This window comes from Thamnophis sirtalis, unplaced genomic scaffold, assembly GCF_051295495.1.
Source record: "Thamnophis sirtalis isolate CommonGarterSnake01/CBP01778 unplaced genomic scaffold, rThaSir2_p1.2 scaffold_4, whole genome shotgun sequence".
NCBI classification, from domain to species: domain Eukaryota; kingdom Metazoa; phylum Chordata; class Lepidosauria; order Squamata; family Natricidae; genus Thamnophis; species Thamnophis sirtalis.
In genome coordinates, this window is record NW_028261384.1 from 31,442,176 (window position 1) to 31,461,330 (window position 19,155).

General features: G+C 37.7%; 1 protein-coding gene across 1 annotated transcript in view; it reads left to right on the forward strand.

Moving 5' to 3' along the window:
* Positions 1-10,603: 10,603 nt before the first annotated feature.
* The window catches only part of COL1A2 (collagen type I alpha 2 chain), a 49,604-nt gene continuing 41,052 nt past the window's right edge, over positions 10,604-19,155 (forward strand). Inside the window, exons 1-4 of the mRNA XM_014057490.2 lie at positions 10,604-10,617; positions 11,489-11,524; positions 15,235-15,318; positions 16,016-16,072. Of these exons, the coding sequence (XP_013912965.2) occupies positions 16,037-16,072 (36 nt within the window). The 5' untranslated portion in view covers positions 10,604-10,617; positions 11,489-11,524; positions 15,235-15,318; positions 16,016-16,036. The remainder of the gene's footprint in view (positions 10,618-11,488; positions 11,525-15,234; positions 15,319-16,015; positions 16,073-19,155) is intronic.

The following is a 19,155-nucleotide window of genomic DNA, read 5'->3' on the forward strand; positions in this document are numbered from 1 at the left end:
GAATAACCCCAAGCTCCGTCCGGAACCTCAAAGGGTCCATAAGTCGCCTGGGGCGGAACCACCTGGTCGGTTCCTCCTCCCTACAGTGGAGGTTTGGTCTCCGAAAGTCAAGCCTCAGTAGGCAGTGGTCTGACCACGACAGGGGTATGATCTCACTGCCCCTCAGACCAAGATCACAAGTCCACTGCTCCGAGAGAAATACGAGGTCGAGCATGTGACCCGCTGAGTGGGTTGGGCCCCGAATTACTTGGGTCAAGCCCATGGCTGTCATGGAAGCCATGAACTCCTGTGCTCCATCAGAGTGTTCACCAAGCGAAGGCAAATTGAAATCCCCCAGAACCATAAGCCTGGGGAACTCAATTGCCAGCTCGGCTACCGACTCGAGGAGCGAGGGGAGGGCTGCTGCAATGCTGTTGGGAGGCAGGTACGTTAACAGCAAACCCACTTGACCCTTGAGGTCCAACTTCACCAGCAGGGACTCACACCCGACAAGCTCCGGAGCAGGGATCCTACGAGTTACTAGAGACTCTCGGATAACAATCGCCACACCTCCACCCCTTCCCTGGGCTCTCGGCTGATGGAGCACCTGAAAGTCTTCTGGGCACATCTCTATGAGGGGGACTCCTCCCTCCGGGCCCAGCCAGGTTTCAGTAATACATGCCAGGTCTGCCCTCTCGTCTAAAATTAAGTCCCGGACGAGGGGAGCCTTGTGAACTACAGACCTGGCATTTAGCGACAACAGCCTGAGACCAGGGTCCTGATTACTCGCGCCATCTGGCCTTGGAGTGGGACTCATAGGGCCGGAAGGAGGGATCTCTGTGACGTAGCGAGCCCTCCTTCCCCGGTAATGGCCAGCCCTAAAGTCCCCACCGTATCTGCCCCTCCCTGTTACGACCGTAATGCTCCGGCCTACTCCCATGTCCGTGGTTCCCTCAACCACCCCTATGGCTCCTGCGTTCCTCGACAGGCCCTCCGAATCAAACACACTCATTTGTTCACCCAGGCAGTCCCCACGTAATAATTAAAACACATAAAATACAAAATAATGGAATAATAAAAAGTGGGATCATTCACTCAATCACATGCAGTCCCATACACTCACCATACCAGTTAAAAATTGCGCAATCGCGTGAAGTCCGTACAAGGCTTATATCTTAATGATCTTGGCCTTTTCCTCAGCCAAGTCCAGTAGAGAGTCCAGTAAAAAGTATAGTAAAAAGTATATGGTCCAAGAGGGGTGTTCCGCCCCTCTCCCTTTCTCCAAATTCCGAAACACACCCAACAAAGGAGAGGCCGCACCGTGAGGAAGGCCGAGTTAGATGGGACGAAGGGGGGGGGGCACCCAGACGGGTTGCAGTGGCAACAAAACCAGCTGCCAGATCTCATCAAGTGTCCTGCCAGGCCGACCACCCCCTCTCTGGAACAGTTCAATGCAGTCCGAAGGGGAGGGCGGTCGGAAGGCAGAGTAGGTCTGAATATCAGCAGCAGCAGCGAGAGCCGGAAGGCCAATCATGATGGTCAAAGGCCCAATATGCAGAAGTCAGTTCACAACAAGAGTCGTACCAATCGTACCAGCCCCCTTAGTAGTCTAAGCCCAAGGTTGAAAAAAGCTTCGTCCAAGGTGGAAGGAGGGGGGGTGCCCCATTCAGCAGCTGGGCCCCGGCGTTCTCAAAGGGGCCTCAGCAAACCAGAGAGTCATCGGGCCAGCAGCGACATAATGATGGTTGTGGTAGTCGGGGCGGTAGTCGTAGCTGAGTCAGGCTCCCCCCAAAAGCAGCTGGGCCGTACGGTCTTCCAAGCCGCTAAGCCGCTAAGCCGTGGCGGTCTCACAGCCAGCGGGCCAGCAAGCCAACAGACAGCAGTGGTTGCGGCAGCCAGCAATAATCAGGGGAAGATCAGGGCTCCCCTAGCAGCTCGGCCGCAGAGTCTTGTAACAGCTGAGCCACGGCGTTCTCAAGCCGCGGCGTTCTCGAGCCGCCGTCAGCAAGCCAGCGGCACAGCGGCAGTTGTGGTTGCGGCGGTCAGGCAGTAGATACGGGGAGCCACGGCGTTGAGCGGCGTCAGCGGTGTCGGCGTCTTTCGGAAGCGGCAGCCTTGGGGAGTAAAAACTCGCCAGTCCACTGCCAGCTCCAGGACCGCGAAAAGTTCACTCTACCTTAGCCTCTCTCGGCTCAGTTCCAGAGCTTGATTTCTCCTCTCTACTGGTTGTTTCTCCTGTACGGAGCTGGAGCGGTGAGCTCGGCAGATATGTTCCTCGCACATGCGCGGGGGTAGAATTCTTATGATAATTCTTCTGATAAGCCTGAGGCTGCTGCAACAGGGAAGGCAAAGGAGTGATATACAAACTGTATTACCCACAGCTGCAGAAACTGCTGAGGATATGACAGAAGAAATGCTGATTGATCTATTCAGTGCACTACCTGAACTTGAACAAGTTTTATATATATATATATATATATATATATATATATATATATATATATATATATATATATATATATATATATATATATATATATATATATATATATATATATATATATATATATATATATATATATATATATATATATATATATAAGCTCCTTCAATATTATTATTAAAATGGCTGCCTTTATCGACTTCATGCACTGGAGAAAAGAAACCACTTGGATTTCACAGTGGAGGGATTTCAGTTCTGGATGTGATGAGGACTAACGTTTCTCCTCCCTTTTCAGTTCTTTGGACAGTTTTAGCAATCATCCTTTTTGAACGGTCCAAAGAATGTAAAGAACTGTCCTGGCATTGACATTTCTGATTCTTTTCCTTCTAAACTTCCTCACCACGCTGAAAGTGGTCCATACAAAATTGCAGAAGAACCAAATCAAGAAGTTGTGAAAGAGGTTGACTGAACTGGCAGACAGGACAAGTCAATGTGGGAGGGAATTCTAGTTTATGGTGGCCTTCTCTGCATGTCTTCTAACTAGTTCTCCAGCCTCCTGAGCTGCTGTTAAGTAAAGCCCTAGAGGAAATTCCACTCAATGTTCTGTTGTGCCCTCCAAAACTGATTGATTGGTCTATGCTGCTGTCTTCCCACCAATGAATATTTTTTAAAAAATTAAATAATTTTTTTAAAAATAATATTTTTTTTCTTATTGCTCTTTGAATACAGTTTCATAATGGAATTAAAGGCAATGGGGATTTTTATTAACAATTTAAATTTTTCTTATTATTTTCAATGTTTATAAACATACATAAAATATGTTTTATAGGGAGATTATATGTGCACCAACAATAAAATGACATACTATTACTAAATACCTATAAATATGATATAACAGAATAACAGAGTTGGAAGGAACTTTGGAGGTCCTCTAATCCAACCCGCTATTTAAGCAGGAAACTTGTACCATTTCATACAACTGGTTGTCCAATCTCTTCTTTAAAAACCTCCAGTATTGCAGCACCCAATTTCTGGAGGATAGTGGTTCCACTGATTTATTCTTCTAACAGTCAGAAAAATTCTCTTAATTCTAGGTTGGTTCTCTCCTTGGATTATTTTCATCCATTGCTTCTTGTCTTGCCTGCTTTGGAGAATAAATTGACTGCCTCTTCTTTCTGGCAATCTCTTAATTATTAGAACAATGTCATCATGTCACCCCTAGTGGTCTTTTTTCATTGAACTGAACATATTCCTAGTCCTTCTTTTCATTAAACTAGACATACTCAATTCCACAACTGTTCTTCATAAATTTTAGCCTCCAGTCCCCTAAACCTCTCTGTTGCTCCTTTCTGTATTCTTTCTAGAATCTCAACATCTTTTTTATATTGTGATGACCAAAACCGGATGCAATATTCCAAGTGTAGTCTTACCAAGGCATTATAAAGTAACATTAACACTTCGCATGATTTTGATTCTAGCCTTCTGTTAATGCAGCCTAGGACTGTGTTGGTTTTTTTGGCAGCTGCAGTATACTGATGTCTCATATTTAAATGACTGTCCACTAAAACTCCAAGATCCTTCTGACAGTTACTGTTATTGAGCCAGGTACCCCCTATTCTATACTTGTGTATTTGGTTTTTCTTGCTTAAATGTAGAACTTTACTTTTCTCACCATTGAATTTTATCTTGTTAGATAGGGTCCAGTTTATAGCATCACTAAATAACTTCACCTGTCTATAATGACAAGAAGACTTCTGCATATGCTCAAGGCACTCTATTCTTTATTGATGCTTAACTCAGATTATAATTTGTTGCTGTTCTCTAAGCAGGATTCTATCTGCTTTCTGTTGTTTGCTTTCCTCCCTCCCAATAAAAAAGTAAAAGAATTTCAGTCTGCCAATTCCTCTCTTCCTCCCGCCTCCTACTTCAGAGTGGTGATGGGGAATGAGATGAAGTGGCATAAGAAAATCCTATGAAAGGTTTTAAGAAAGAAGGTTAGTCAAGAGAGGGAGACATTGCTCTGGAAGTAGATCAGCCAACCCAAGCTTCCATCTTGAGATACATGCCAATGCAGCTGACTTTCTAAGAAGGGGTAAATAGGAAGTCACGCCCCATCAAGTGGAAGCAAGCTGGGCAAGGAAGAAAGACCACGTCAGCCACCAGACAAGGCAGCAGGTGGGCGGAGGGGGGAGGGCAATGGGAAAATTGGGGTATCAGAGATTGTGATGACAGCAAGGCAACCTTAGGAAGCTGTGGAGGAATGAGATTTACATTTAACATTTAAAATGCTTTCTTGGAGGCAAGATTCCTTGGAATCTAATGAGTTTAGAAGTGAGCAGAAATTTAGTTGAAGCCCCTTCTCCCTCTGGGGGAAAAACAGGCACAAATAAGGCAAAAGTATAGCAGGACACAGCATGACTATGAAATGAAACCAGACTAAGAAAAAATATTCCTTAACCTTAATTATAAGTGGATTATTTCTTGATCTCACATTTTACTACTTGTGAAATTGTAATATTATCAACCAACTTGAGTAGATTGTTTGTGGGGTTAAAAGAGATCATAACTCAATTTCAAAGTCTTATATACTGTCTAATGAGAAGATTAGAATTTGATTGTAGGAAGGAGAAACCAATTAAAATACTCTCAGAAGAGAGAGCTGGTGGCAAAGGAGCTCCGCTAAAATAACTACAAAACCATAGAGAGTGGAGAACGTAAAAAAATGAAGTATTATGTATACATGTGCATAGGTGTGTTTGGATATTTGCATACCTACATATAAATCTTTAGACTAGGTTATTTGAAAACTGTTGTCCTCAATTTGGGGTTTGGAAGCCACAGATTGTTTCTTGTTAAATGTAAAAAAGGAAAAATCTTCTCAGAAGAAGAAAGCATGATAATGATGATGATATATTGTTTATGTGAGTCATGAACAAACACCCTGATATAAAAACACTGCAAGAGGTAAGATAAGGTTACCTAGACAAAATAATGGCGATACAAAATATTGCAGGAACAGCAGCAAGCACCACTTCATAGCTGGGAAGTATAGCCATGTGGGCGTCCAGAAAAGTGCCAAATATCCAACTCTCCTTGCCCACCTTCCTTTGGGCAGAAATTCCAAACTGGCGGTGTCTCAAAGTAGCTTCCATCACCTAGTGAACTTGAGGAAGGAACTGGATTGGCAGGGCTACCAGAGAAAGGCTTCGATTGGTGAAGGGAATCTTCGTACAAGAAGGGGACGGTGGGGGGGGGATAGTAAGGAGGGGAAATAAGCAGTTTTTGCAGTGTCGAAACCATCGAGCTTCCGCCTGGATGCCTCAGTTGATGGTAGAACCTGGACAGCTCCCCTTTTGAACGCGGCGGAGGGCTCCGCAGCCTGCCCCGCAACCTTCAATTTGCCCAAAAGGCTAGAGACGATAAGTGCGAGGAGTAGGAAGAAAGTGGAAGAAAGAGAAACAGGCAGACACAGAAACACACACACACACACACACACACACAGAGAGAGAGAGAGAGAGAGAGAGAGAGAGAGAGAGAGAGAGAGACACACACACACAGAGAGAGAGAGAGAGAGAGAGAGAGAGAAACACACACACACACAGAGAGAGAGAGAGAGAGAGAGAGAGAGAGAGAGAGAGAGAGAGAGAGAGAGAGAGAGAGAGAGAATCCAGACAGCCACATTCTCTTTTGTAAAGCTGCAAAATGTCCACGTCCTCAAAAAGAATGGAATCAATTTAACATTCCCACCTCCTGCCCGGCCCCTTTACTCCAAGCAGCCCACCTTCCCTTCCCCCTTCTGCCTCCCCCGCCCATCATCGAGGCGTGCGCGCTCTTCTCGCGCCTCCTCCCCTCTCCATCTCCAGATCCCAAAGTAAGGGATAGGTTAGAAAGGGGGGAGGTCACGTGACGACCACGGCTCGTCGTAACCCACCCTCACCCACTAGCCAGTTTTGCTAATCTCCCATTGGCTGAGGCGCGTTCCACGGCTTTGCCGGAGCAAAGAAACTCCTGCCATATAAATAGGGCCACTGAGGGCTTTATTATTTTAGCATCCCGGGCAGCAGGTTTCTGCTAAGTTTGGAGTTACGCGCCCCACGACTGTATGCCTGCGTCCCTTAGATAAAAGCTCACCATCGACACCCAGGGACTCAGAAACACAAGGAGTCTGCATGTCTAGCAATTAGACATGCTCAGCTTTGTGGATACACGGATTTTGTTGCTGCTTGCAGTAACTTCATGCCTAGCAACCAGTCAATGTAAGTGCCTTTGGGTCTTATTTGCAATAGGGTGGGGAGCGGGGAAATTGAAGAAAAGAAGACTGACTTGGGGTTGGACTACTGAAAAAACTATTTCAAATAGTTCTGGACATATCCCACCGGTGGTGTTTTGTTTTTGCCCCAACACTATTTGCCCTGGTAAAGCGCCATTCGGACAAGCTGCTCTAGTGTAAGTAGTTGGGATATCTTATGTCTATGGAGATTCTCACTCATCCAAGTTATGGTTGTCCCAACGGTGCTTTTTTTTAAAGAGACAATTGGACTTTCTGGTTTTTCTTTGAAGACGCTTCGCTTCTCATCCAAGAAGGAGGGAAGGAAGGAAGGAAAGAAAGAAAGAAGGAAGGAAGGAAACGTGTCCAAACAAAAGCTAGAAAGTCCAGTTGTTTCTTGAAAAAGCACCTTTGGGATATCTTAATTATCTCTTTGCAATGATTAAAATTGACAAAACGCCTTCTTGCTTCGGACGGACGCAACGAACAGTTTAAATTGGTTTAAAACGTATTGAATTTTTCCTCCTGCTTTTCTTGGCTTAGATCAAGAAATCCTGGCCAAAAGCCAAGAAGTCTCCCCTCGCTCCTCCTCTGGTTTAGAAATGAGAGTTGGAACATAAAACGGAACCCAAATCCGAAGTAGGAATAAAAAGAAACGACTTGCATTTAGATTAACTAGGACAAACGAACTTCTACAGATAAATGCTAACATTATTGTTATCATCTTCGTTATACCATGTAAGGAATTTAGAAAACAAGAGGTGACCAAATGTTTAAGAACAGTTCGCCTTCTAGGGCGTTGTACATAATCTTTACTGAAGTTGCTGAAGATGCTCTAAGAGCTCCCTCTAGGGGGGAAACATGGGCAGGGCAGGTAAGAGTGTAAGTATCCCCGAGCTTGTAAATAATTTAATTAAGAAAATTTTGTTGAATGTAATATTCCTAAACAAAGAAAGGACTGTCAGCAGTTCTTTCAGGGTATTTTTTTTCTTGACAAGAAAGAAAATTCTTTTGATAAAGGGCCACCCAGTAAAAGTGTTTCCTGATATTTTTATTAGGAACCCAATTTATATGAGGGATAGATATTTTAGTTATTGCATTTTATGAAGCTCAGAGATTGATTTTACTATAAGATTTTAAATGGTCTTATAAATAATATTCTAGCATATAATATTAATAAGAAGTATCTGGTTTTTAGTAAATTATAGAAAGACAATAAAATGTGATACTAGCAATTACTCCCAGATTAATTTCAGAACATCAATAACTACTTCTTTATCTTGGTATAGTAAAATTAACATTAATTTGTTGAGGTCTCCAAGTAAACTAGCATAGATTTAAATTTGGAATTGCCATATCCAAACAAAATTTTAACAAAATATAACTCCTATCTTCTATGGGCCTCATTTCTAGTACTGTAGACAAACGTCAGAATTACTGCATAATTCAAAAATTGTCAGAGCAGTGAGTTTAGGTATGCATGAACGAATGTTATGTTCCTGATGCTCACTAACACATCCATTCTCCAATTTTTATTTTTTTAAAAACACTTTTCATTTTGAATAATGCAGATCCTAGCTATGACCATATCTGGCCTTAGTTAACTTAGTTGACTAAGGATTATCTGAAATTCCTGGACTGTAAGTGAGACTAGAAAATTAGAAAACAAAATAACTTGGAGAAGAAACAGCAAACTACTTCCATACTAATGCCAAGAAATTTATATGGAAACAGACCCAAGCAGCTTTACTTTGTTTTGGAAGAGCAGATTGCCATGATTTCAAGAAGATAATTAGATCTAGTAAAATCAACTGGCAGTAAGAAATTCTGCAAATTATTCAACATTGAAGAGTTTGCTGAATCTTTTACTGCCCAATTCTTTATTACCGATAATTATTCACCACTGAATTCAGCAGTGGTTTTTTTTAATGGCAACATTATCAGTTTGCTTCTGTTCTACAGTATTAGGTCTATAGGATGTCCTCTAGTGGCAAGGAGAAAAAGTGACTTTTTCCAACCAATTAGTATTTCTTTCTACCATTTAGTTCTCCTTAGCTTCAGGTTTTATTTGCAAGCATCAGTTTTTCAAAAACAATATGTAACTTTATTCAGACACCAGACCAAAACCATAATTACAATTTATCCTTTCACCGAAGTAATTATATATATACTTGAGATAATTAGAATTTGCTAAATTAGTTACTTCCGCTATGAAGCAATAATCTGATTCATATCAGTTATCAACTTTAAGCATAATACTGTAGTAATGTGCCATTATCACTATTACATTTTATAATAATAACAATTACACACTTAAGGAGAAGGAGAATGATAGGTTTTTCTTTCGAGAAGTTATCTGAAGTGTAGAATTAGGTTGTCGACCTAAATACACTTAGAATGTAATTTTACAGGCATTTTCCTGGAATTACATACTACTGAACTCAGTGGGCTTACTTCAGTGAATGACCTGCCAAAAAAGGCCCACTGAGTAAAATTCAGCTTTTTTCTGAGTAAGATGTCTGAGCATTTTTTAAACTAGCTACCTAGTATGGATTCTCTTTGAGTATGAGTAGATGAACCTAACACAATGACTTCATGATACATACATACATACATGCATGCATGCATACATGATGGTATAGATTTGGTACATAGCATTACAAGATCCCAAGGAATCTCTTGTCAGAAAAACTTCTCATTCCCCCCACCCCCAGTAATCCAGGTTTAGCTATATCACCCAGTAGCCAGAGACAAATGTGTGGAAAATGTAATATAGCAAAATATAGTTTCTTATAGTTTCTTGTAGTTTCTATTTTTGTGCTAAACTGAGATTTAGCTATTTAATTATAAAACAAAAGCCCAAACAAAGGAGCAAAACTAGAATGTAGGCATTTCAAACACATTAGATGACAATGAAGTATGTTCAACAGTATGGGATCTACTTAGAAGTTTTTTACAAACTTAGATGGACTTCGTTATAGAAACAACTGGCATCTCCTTGATGCCACATCACAATCTACATCTGGAAAAGTAATTTGGACAAAAGTCAAAACCAATTGGTTTTGGGAATCCTGGCCTTCATATGCCTGGAAAATGTGGTGTGAAGCTGTTTCCCAATTTTAAAAAGAGTAGTTAAAAAGAATAATATGAATAAGTTTGCTAACTCAAGACCTACCTGAGTTTATGAGTTTCTATAGAATTTCAAACGTAGTTTTTGGTGTTATAGTGCATTTTATTAAACATATCAATTGAGTCAAAATCCTTTGTGAGCAATAAACTGTGAAAATCATTACTAAATAAGCTTTTTCTAAAAAAAGAAAGACATATTTCCTACAATCAAGCATGTAACAGTGTAAAATATAGCACTTCAAATACAGAACAATTTGCCAAATAATATTAATTATCTGTTTCTTCTTGTTATTTTTTTCCAGCTGTAAATGAGGTCAGTATAATTATATTAAAATACAGTAGAGCATAACATAGAAACACCAGACAAACTCTTTTTGGAGGGGGAGCATGGCCATTTACTAACTACTGTTTTCAAAACGTGCATGGGAAAGCTAATTACTAGGTTTCATGGGTATTGCCCCAAATATACCCACCCCTAATTTCCTAGTGGGCTGTCCTTATAATTTAAAAAAAAGTACTTTCATAGGTGAATGCAAGTGTCACATTGCATGGATAGCAGTTTCTGGTGTTCCTTGCTGGATTTTGCTCTAGGATTGTAAAGCATGAATGAATTCAGGTTTGCTTTTTAATATACCTAACTTTTGTAACACTAACTTAATTTTTCTATCATTTCAAATTTGAAATTGATAAAGCTTCTTTGCATATAATAATGATTAATTCTAGCATCTGGAATGGAACATTATTTAATACTTTCCTTAAATTCATTTTTATTTCTTTCTAGGCAACGGAAGTACGGAGGGTAAGCAATTTTAGAAAATTCTTATATAAGAATTGTAGATTAGATTAAAGGGCAACTGATGCAGAAAAGTAGAATTGGCACAAGTGAGTCTTTTTAAAGTACAAAATTAAACTGAAAGCAATTTAAAATGAATTCAAACACAGAATCAGTATTTGGGAGAAAATATTTTTCTTCAAAATGGGTATATTACAAATAGTTTGCTTTCAGAAGTTGTGGGTGTCTCATCATTGGAGCTTTTCAAGAGGAGGTTAGACAACCATTTGTCTGAAATGGTATAAGATCTGCTCGTGCAGGAGGTTGGATTAGATGACCTTCAAGGTCGCTTCCAACTCTGTTATACTACTATTGTTAGATTACTATTGAGATTCATATTTAGTCTCATGTGGTTCCTCTTAAACAATTGTTAATAAAAACACACTTCATTGAAACTATGCTCCAGCATGAAGAGTGGAATTTCTGATGTATTGGCATCCAACAATAAGTGGAGCATGGCTGGAAATGCAAGCATATAATTAATCATTTAAAATACCAATTTAATTTAATGATTTAAAATATATTAAACTGCTTTGAAGATTAAATATGCAATAAATGAACGCCAGATGTCTAATGATTGGAACTTCCTAGTAACAAAGTAGAGTTTTTCTCAAATATATCACTATTCATTTTTTAACAAAAATTTAAAAGTAATCTATTAGTTTGTTAACCTGATTCTTGAATTAGATTGAGAACTATCTTTAGTAATACTAAGAGAGTAGCTTTTTAATCTATTGCATGTTTAATATCAAATAGTTATTATTAATATTACATTATTCTGTAAATAATTATTTGAACATTCATTTCTAATTAAGATTCTTTATTTATGCTTTTTCAGGGTCCAAGAGGAGATAGAGGACCACGAGGAGAAAGGGTAAAGATTGTATTCCTGTGACTGTATAACATCTGAATCATTCTGAAAAAATATAATCATCTGCCCTATGAAAATTTCTAGAATGACAGTATTAATGTTGCATCTTAATCACAGTTTTCCAAAACTGAGTCTTAATCGTGTATGTATGTATTTATGTATGTGTACACATATACACTCACATGTGCTTTAAATATCTTGGCAATTTGAAATTACAGAGTTGGATCAATGCTATATAAATGAGGCTTCAGTGCCCTTCACTGAGGATTTTTAATGGCATTAAATAAGGTTTTGGTCTACCTAATCACCTGTTTTGGCCACCTGTCTTTTATGTGCTGTAGCTAAACCTTTCCCATTAACTCTTGTTACACGGATGTATTTGTATGCCTGTATATTTCCTTATACAAGTCACTTCAATAGAGTTATTCTTATGTAGATTGGAATGAATTTATTTGGAAAAGCAGGTATAATTTAGGGAAGCATATAGAGATCTGAGGGGAATATTCAATTTTAGGTCAAAATTGGGACAGCAGATGTCTTGATTTTATAATTTGAAAAGTCAATTACACAAATTTATTATTTACAAATCCTATATCAATGTCCAGAATTTTTCAAACAGTTTTTACCAAAACTACACTTACAGATAATTTTTTTACCTATTTTATAGGTTTCTGTTTGTTATAATTTAATTAATTAATGAAGGTTTATGGGATGAACAAAAATATAAAAGAATTAGATACATTTTCATACATTTCATTCATTACTAAAACTATCACTACAAAATTCACATGTTACAGTGACAAAGCCTCATTTTTCTTAGCATACATTCATAAAGTTCCTAGTTCAAAATGCATTATATAAAAAAGATGGAAAGTTAATTATTGGCATTCCCATTATGACAGGAAAAAGTCATATATAAAACTTTTGACAGCAGTTCCTGCCAGTCAGTGTCAATATTATTATGTTAATATTGTCAACTGTTGTTCACAACTAATTCAGTTTAAAGCAGTTCCCTTTTATCTTGAAATTCTGTGGCTTAATGTAGCTGCAGTATCATTAACATAGATACCATAATAATTTGGGAGACACTGTAAAACAGTCTAATTTTGCTTCCTTAAACTAGGTTATAGCTCATCTCTATGATATATTTCTTAATCCAGCACCCCTGTGCATGGTATCTTCTGGTGTTTTTGACTCCCATAGCCACCAGCAAGTAAAATAGAAGTTTTATTCCTATTTGGCTAATTGATTGATGTGCAGAAAATAACCTCATATTGTAAAACAACAGATGAAGGGAGCAGCTCTTCATCACATATTAAACCATACATATTTTATCTATAACTCTGTATGTGTGTGTTTGTGTGTGTGTGTGTGTATTGTGCATGGCTTTCCACTATAGTATGTGATACTGGTATATATATATATCCAATACATAGGTGCATTATTTGCTACATGCAATGTTAAACATGACTATGATACAACATAAGAAGGTAATATGTTTAGGTCAATCACCCTCAATCCAGTACCTTTCATATGTATTAAGAGTGCAGCTCCCATAATTCCTAATTAGCACGGAATACTAGCTATTAGTCTAGAATCACTTATGGTATGTTCTTCCTTCATAATTTTAATTAGCTAACATTGAAATAGGCACCAATGTTTTGGTATTTAGTGTGTGTAAGCTAATAATATTTGTATTCAAACAATTGCCCAGAAGTAACCTGACAAGAACTCTTCTCCCTCCAAGTTTAAGAATAGGTGTTACCAAACTTTTTGAAGCACTTAGGAACATGAACTTAGCTAAATGGGTCACATCAGAATAGATTTAGTGATGATAATGTGCCATGGAAGTGTCTTAGCTTAACATTCCATCCGGGCTCTTCCCCGCCCCCCATGACTTACTTTCTTTAAATACTAACTGTAAAAGTAGACGTATTTCCCAAGTCTTTCAGACATCATGATTCTGTCTGAGATGGAAGTTATCTCAGTGTTAAAACTAACAGTCTGATGAAAAGTCTTTCAAATCAGCCTGGTCCTATGCAGTGCAGATATTGCAAAGCTGCAGCATAAATTACTAAGGATCCAAAAACACCATAGTATTATTTTGTAAGTCATTTTTACTCTATCAGACAATACAATGATATTTGTTAAGTTCTACTTTAGGTCATAGTTAGTTTAAGAGAATTTTTGTATACATTCCGCCTCTCCTTTTGGAATAAAAGGTGGGCATTGTTCATAGATATGCAGAAGTCCATTAAGTTCCATTAATGTGATATTATTATGCTCCATTTCAATGTACACATTTATTAGTAAATAATGCTGTAATTATTAGTTAGGCACATTTTCAATATGCTAGGATATAATCTCCATTTATTGTGGCAAACAGACACAACTTGTCATTATGAAAGTGAATTCAATATTTGATTAAATGTTTTAATAGTTTTTTTTTGTTAAATTAACAAGTCTGAATAATATTAATCAGCTAATAGAATACACACATATATTTTTATTGGCTATGAGCTTTATCAGTGGAAAATACAATGTATACAAGTAGTCCTCAACTTACAACAGTTCACTTAGTGACTATTCAAGGTTTCCATGGCACTGAAAAAAGTGACATACAACCAGTTTTCACACTTATGATCCTTGTAGCCCCCATGGTCACATGATCAAAATTCAGATAGTTGGCAACTGACTCATGATGGTGGCAGTGCCCTAGGGCCATTTGATCCCCTTTTGTGATCTTTTGACAAGCAAAGTCAATGGGGAAGCCAGATTCACTTAACAACTGTGTTATTAATTTAACAACTGTGGTGATTCTCTTAACAACTGTGGCAAGAATGGTCACAAAATGGGGCAAATTAACAACTATCCCACTTAGCAATAGAAATTTTGGAATCACTTATGGTCATAAGTCAAAGACCACCTGTACTATCGTTCCTGCTGTTATACATGAAATATGTATGATTTGTGGGAGCAGAACAATTTGCTCAAATATCTAAGAGACACTTCTTAAGTTACACTTAGGAATGAATGCACATAAATTGCAGGGTCAAAAGAATATATAGGGCTGGCTCATTTTCTTACATCATGATAGTTAAAGATTATTATAATGTTTATCATGAGATGTTCAGGTTATCTTCATAATTATTCCAGTTTCTAAAGTAATAGCCACCAAATGAGCTCAAATTACATATTTCAAATCCCTAGAGCATTTTCCTTTTGTCCCATTGCTTCAGAATTGTGGGAAGTGTAAAACAGACATAGCTGGAAAAGATTGATATCCTTAACTTTCCCAAGATAGCGGGAATGTTTCTTTTTCTTATGCTGCCATAAGCCATCCTAAGTTTGAGACAACCATCTATATGTAGCTTTAAGTCATATCAAACGCCCAGATAAAATTATCCATGTACTAAAGCCTCTAGGGATTCAGTCAAACAGTTACACTCATTTACTTGGGAGGCAATACCATTGATCATAGTATGGTTTCCTGCTAAAATGTCATGCCTGGGATTGCATCCCTAATCTTCCAGTCTCATTGAAGTATAATGTAACATGAAGTTTGGATATTTGCAACTTACAAAAGTTGCGAAGCTAAGGGACCGACCTTTTGCGTTGAGCAATATCGTATGAAGTTATGAAGTCTCCCCTAATTGGGTTTTTTTTTTCAGTTTTGCTTTGTAACTGATTGATGTAATATATTTTTCTCCTAGGGTCCAGCAGGTCCACCAGGCAGAAATGGTGAAGATGGTCCACGAGGTCCTCCAGGGCCCCCTGGACCTCCTGGTATTGGTGAAGTAAGGCTTCCAACTTTTTATTTTACTGACAATGCATCTAATGTCTAAGGATAAATATTTATATAGCACCAAAGAAGTGACAAAAGACTTATTTTGTGACTTCTTTTAAAAGCATGAAGTATACATTTAAAGGCATCTTTTCATATGTATATGCGCTTCAGGTAGCTTAGAAACATTTAAAGAACAACCACTATATTGTTCTTCAATCTAGAACTAAGGAGAAATTTCATGATAGTTAGAACAATTAATCAGTGCAACAAGTTGCCTTCAGAAGCTGTAAATGTTCCAACACTAAGAGTTTTTAAAAAGAGATTGGACAACCATTTGTCTGAAATGATATAGTGGTTTCTAATTAAGTAGTAGGTTGGACTAGAAGACCTCCAAGATTCCTTCCAACTCTGTTATTCTATTCTATTTTCAGTCTTCAGTCTTCCTTCACTCTACTCATTTAAGATCCATTTGATAAGCTGAGTTTTCAAAATCCCAGAAAGTAATGTTGAATATTTATGATGAATGATGATTTATGATAGAAATAAGAAATGTAATACCATTTAGTAGGATGATGTTGTCATCCCCTTTCCCATGTAATTACATTTAATATACACTAAAATAAGTATAAAGCACTTGAGGTACAATTAATGCCAGTTCAAAATAGCTCTTCTTAGTCATGTTGATATCTGCTCTTACTCATTTACAGACCTTTGCTGCTCAATATGACATGTCCAAATCAGCTGATATGGGCCCCGGACCTATGGTAAGCAAATGTTTCATTTCACACATATCCAAATTGTATTCAGTGGGCACTTCCAACAAGGCAAAATGAAATCTGCAGCAAGGCTTCCCAATATTGCATTTCTGCTCTGTGATGCAACTCAACATAAATTAGATTAGTGAACCATGGAGCCCATTTTAGCTTTTCAAATACCATTAGAATCCAAACCATGTTTGGCTGGGTGTACAGGAGTCAAAACTGTCCTCTACAAAATAAAATAAGTATTACCGAGCAAAAGTTTGTATAATTGTGGTATTCAACAGCTGAATTTACAGAAATCTAGGAATTTGCAGAATTTATGGAAATCTATCTAGAAATACTATGAAACCATGCATATAACACTTCTGTTCACTGTGAGTCAATGAACTTTGCATCCCTTCATTAAGAGATTCCCACTTTCATAAGTGTTCCAAATATTGAAGTAGTTTTGATACCAAATTCTAATACTGCATTTCTCTTCTTATATGTTACAAACACATGAACCTATGAGAAAACAGCACTCATTAATAATGTAGAAAAGATAATACTTGGTTAAGAGATGCAAGATCTAGACAAAAGATCCCCAAAGCAGTACAAGAAGTGAATTTTTAATGTACATATTTTGCTTTTTCTAGATTAGGAAAGGATATTATACCAAAGGACCCCCAAAACAGGAAGCCAGCATTGCTTCAAAATATTCAATTCAGAAAAAGTCAATAACTTGGCTTAGAATCATGTCCTATACGTAATGCTATCTATACTTATTTGACCAGAAAGACATATGTAGTGTTGGGATTGTGATAAGTAAGCTTTTGAGCAATGATATTATGGTTACCAGTTGTCTTCAACTTTCCTCATGCTTGGTGGTTTATTTACAGATATTTTTTGTTTCCTTTCATACATATGTTTAAAGAAATGCCCTAATAAATTGGATCATCAAATTAAAGAAATATCCCAATGAATTGGAACATAAATTTAATCTTCTAAATTAGCCAGCCAAGTTATGTTATGATGTGGCTTACATTCAGTGGTGATGCCATTTGGTGCATAGTCATATTCTAAAATTTGCAGTAATAACATAAGGTGGAATTGGAAACACAGACACAGTTTTTAGATGTATATTTCCCCAACTAAGTGGCCTTCATATGCATCAGGACTCTCAAAATCCCCAAATAAACTCTCAATTTACTAAGAAGGCAAAAGACAGGGAAATCTGTATTAGTTTATGAACTTCACCCATCTCCTTTTGTCTACATATTTTGGAATGAGATTGTCAGATGAAATTTATTCTCTATTGCATTAAAATATTCTTCCGATGGAAGAGATTCTTGATGTTCTCAGGTGAACATCAATTTGGTTGTTTTCATGTAGATGTTTCATTACAAAACTAGGTAGTCAGTGCCTAACCAAGCTCAGGGAACACTAAGAATACCGCAATTCTTGTCATTTATTAGAAAGGACTGAACTGGATGGCCTTCCATATAGTAAAATGTATCAGTAGATGTGACCTCTTGGATCTCATTGAAGATAAACATAATCTATTTAACTTTTTAAAAGTTTTTATTACTTAATCCAGTATATTTAAAGCCAGTTTTATCTAGCAGTTAAGTACCAAGCTACAGACCAGGAAACAATGATTTTAACTCCTGTCTTATGCCTGAAAGCCAGTTAGGGGACTTTGGGGCAGCCATTTTCTCTCATAACCACTCCTCACAGTGTTGTTGTGAGGAAAATAGAATGAGGAATATGTATTCACCGCCTTGAATTATTTATTTAAAAAATAATAAAGACAAAATAAATAAATATTGTCACAAGTGATATAATATAATATCAGCTCAATCTATAGAACAAGAGGCATAATAGGAAGCATGGCCCGCTGGGGGGAAAGGGAGAGAATATTAATATTTCTTTACTTAGGCTTGTCTTTTACAAATGTAAACTTTAACATAAATACACTTAGGAAAGTTCACAAAAAGAAAAAAAATATTCATGCTTTCTCCCTTTCCGTTACCTGTGGCCACTAAACTTAGCATCTCTAGGGAACTGGAAACACTGTCATGGCAAGGACTATGTGAGAAATAGCCTTACGTTATCTCACCTCAGAGTGACATCCCTGAGCAGCTTCTCCCTTTCTTGGCATCTCATTCCACATTGTATGGAGAGCCCATTCCAATGTCACTGAGAGATTTGGGGCAAATCAAGGAAGAAGAATAAAGGAAGGAGGCTGGACTGACTCTTTTAATTAATGTTCAGATCCAGGCCATATTCTAGTTATTAGGAAATATAACCAAAGTTCCTGGATCTGAAAAACTATGTTCATACATGTAATAAATGAAAGTGTCTAATCTCTTATACTAAAAGCGCAGAATGAGAAAGGAATTGGCTGCACCCATTATTATTATAATGTAAGCCAAACAGGTTTTATTCTTGCAGAAGAAACTTATTTTCCAATTCTCAACTGTAGAGAAGATTCAAAAAGTTAATAGGGCTTTGGAGAAAAAAAGGAATTTTGATCTATCAGCACCATCTGTTACTCTAGTTGAAGAGTCCTTTCCTATTATGATGTATTTTCAATATTGTCAAACCCCAATGATGTAGGACTTTCTATCTACAGGCTGATTAGGAGACCATTCTGTCTTTTTGTTCATACAACTAAAAATCTTTGAGTATACAGATCAGCCAGGAAAGAAAAAGGGAAAGGGGAGAGAAATTTTATTAATTTTTTTTTATAAAACAAATTTTTAAAAGACTTTGGGCCAGTTACAAAAATTATATTTAAGTCAGACATCCAGCCAACTATTAAAGTCTTCTAGGTATAGATGAAATAAATAAATATAGATAAAAGGCAAAAATTTTGTCACGTTACTGAATTATATGTGTGAAATTGCAATACATCTTCTGGGGTTGCTATTACATTTCATTTTTATATACTTTTTCTCATATTTGACAAGCTCATATCATGCTTGACAAGAACTATTAGAAAACAGTACACTATTGCTGTTGATTTGCTTTTCTAGCAGAGTGAGATCCACTGGGATCCACGCATATCTAATCCAGCTCAAAGTGTACAATTTGTGAAATCAAAA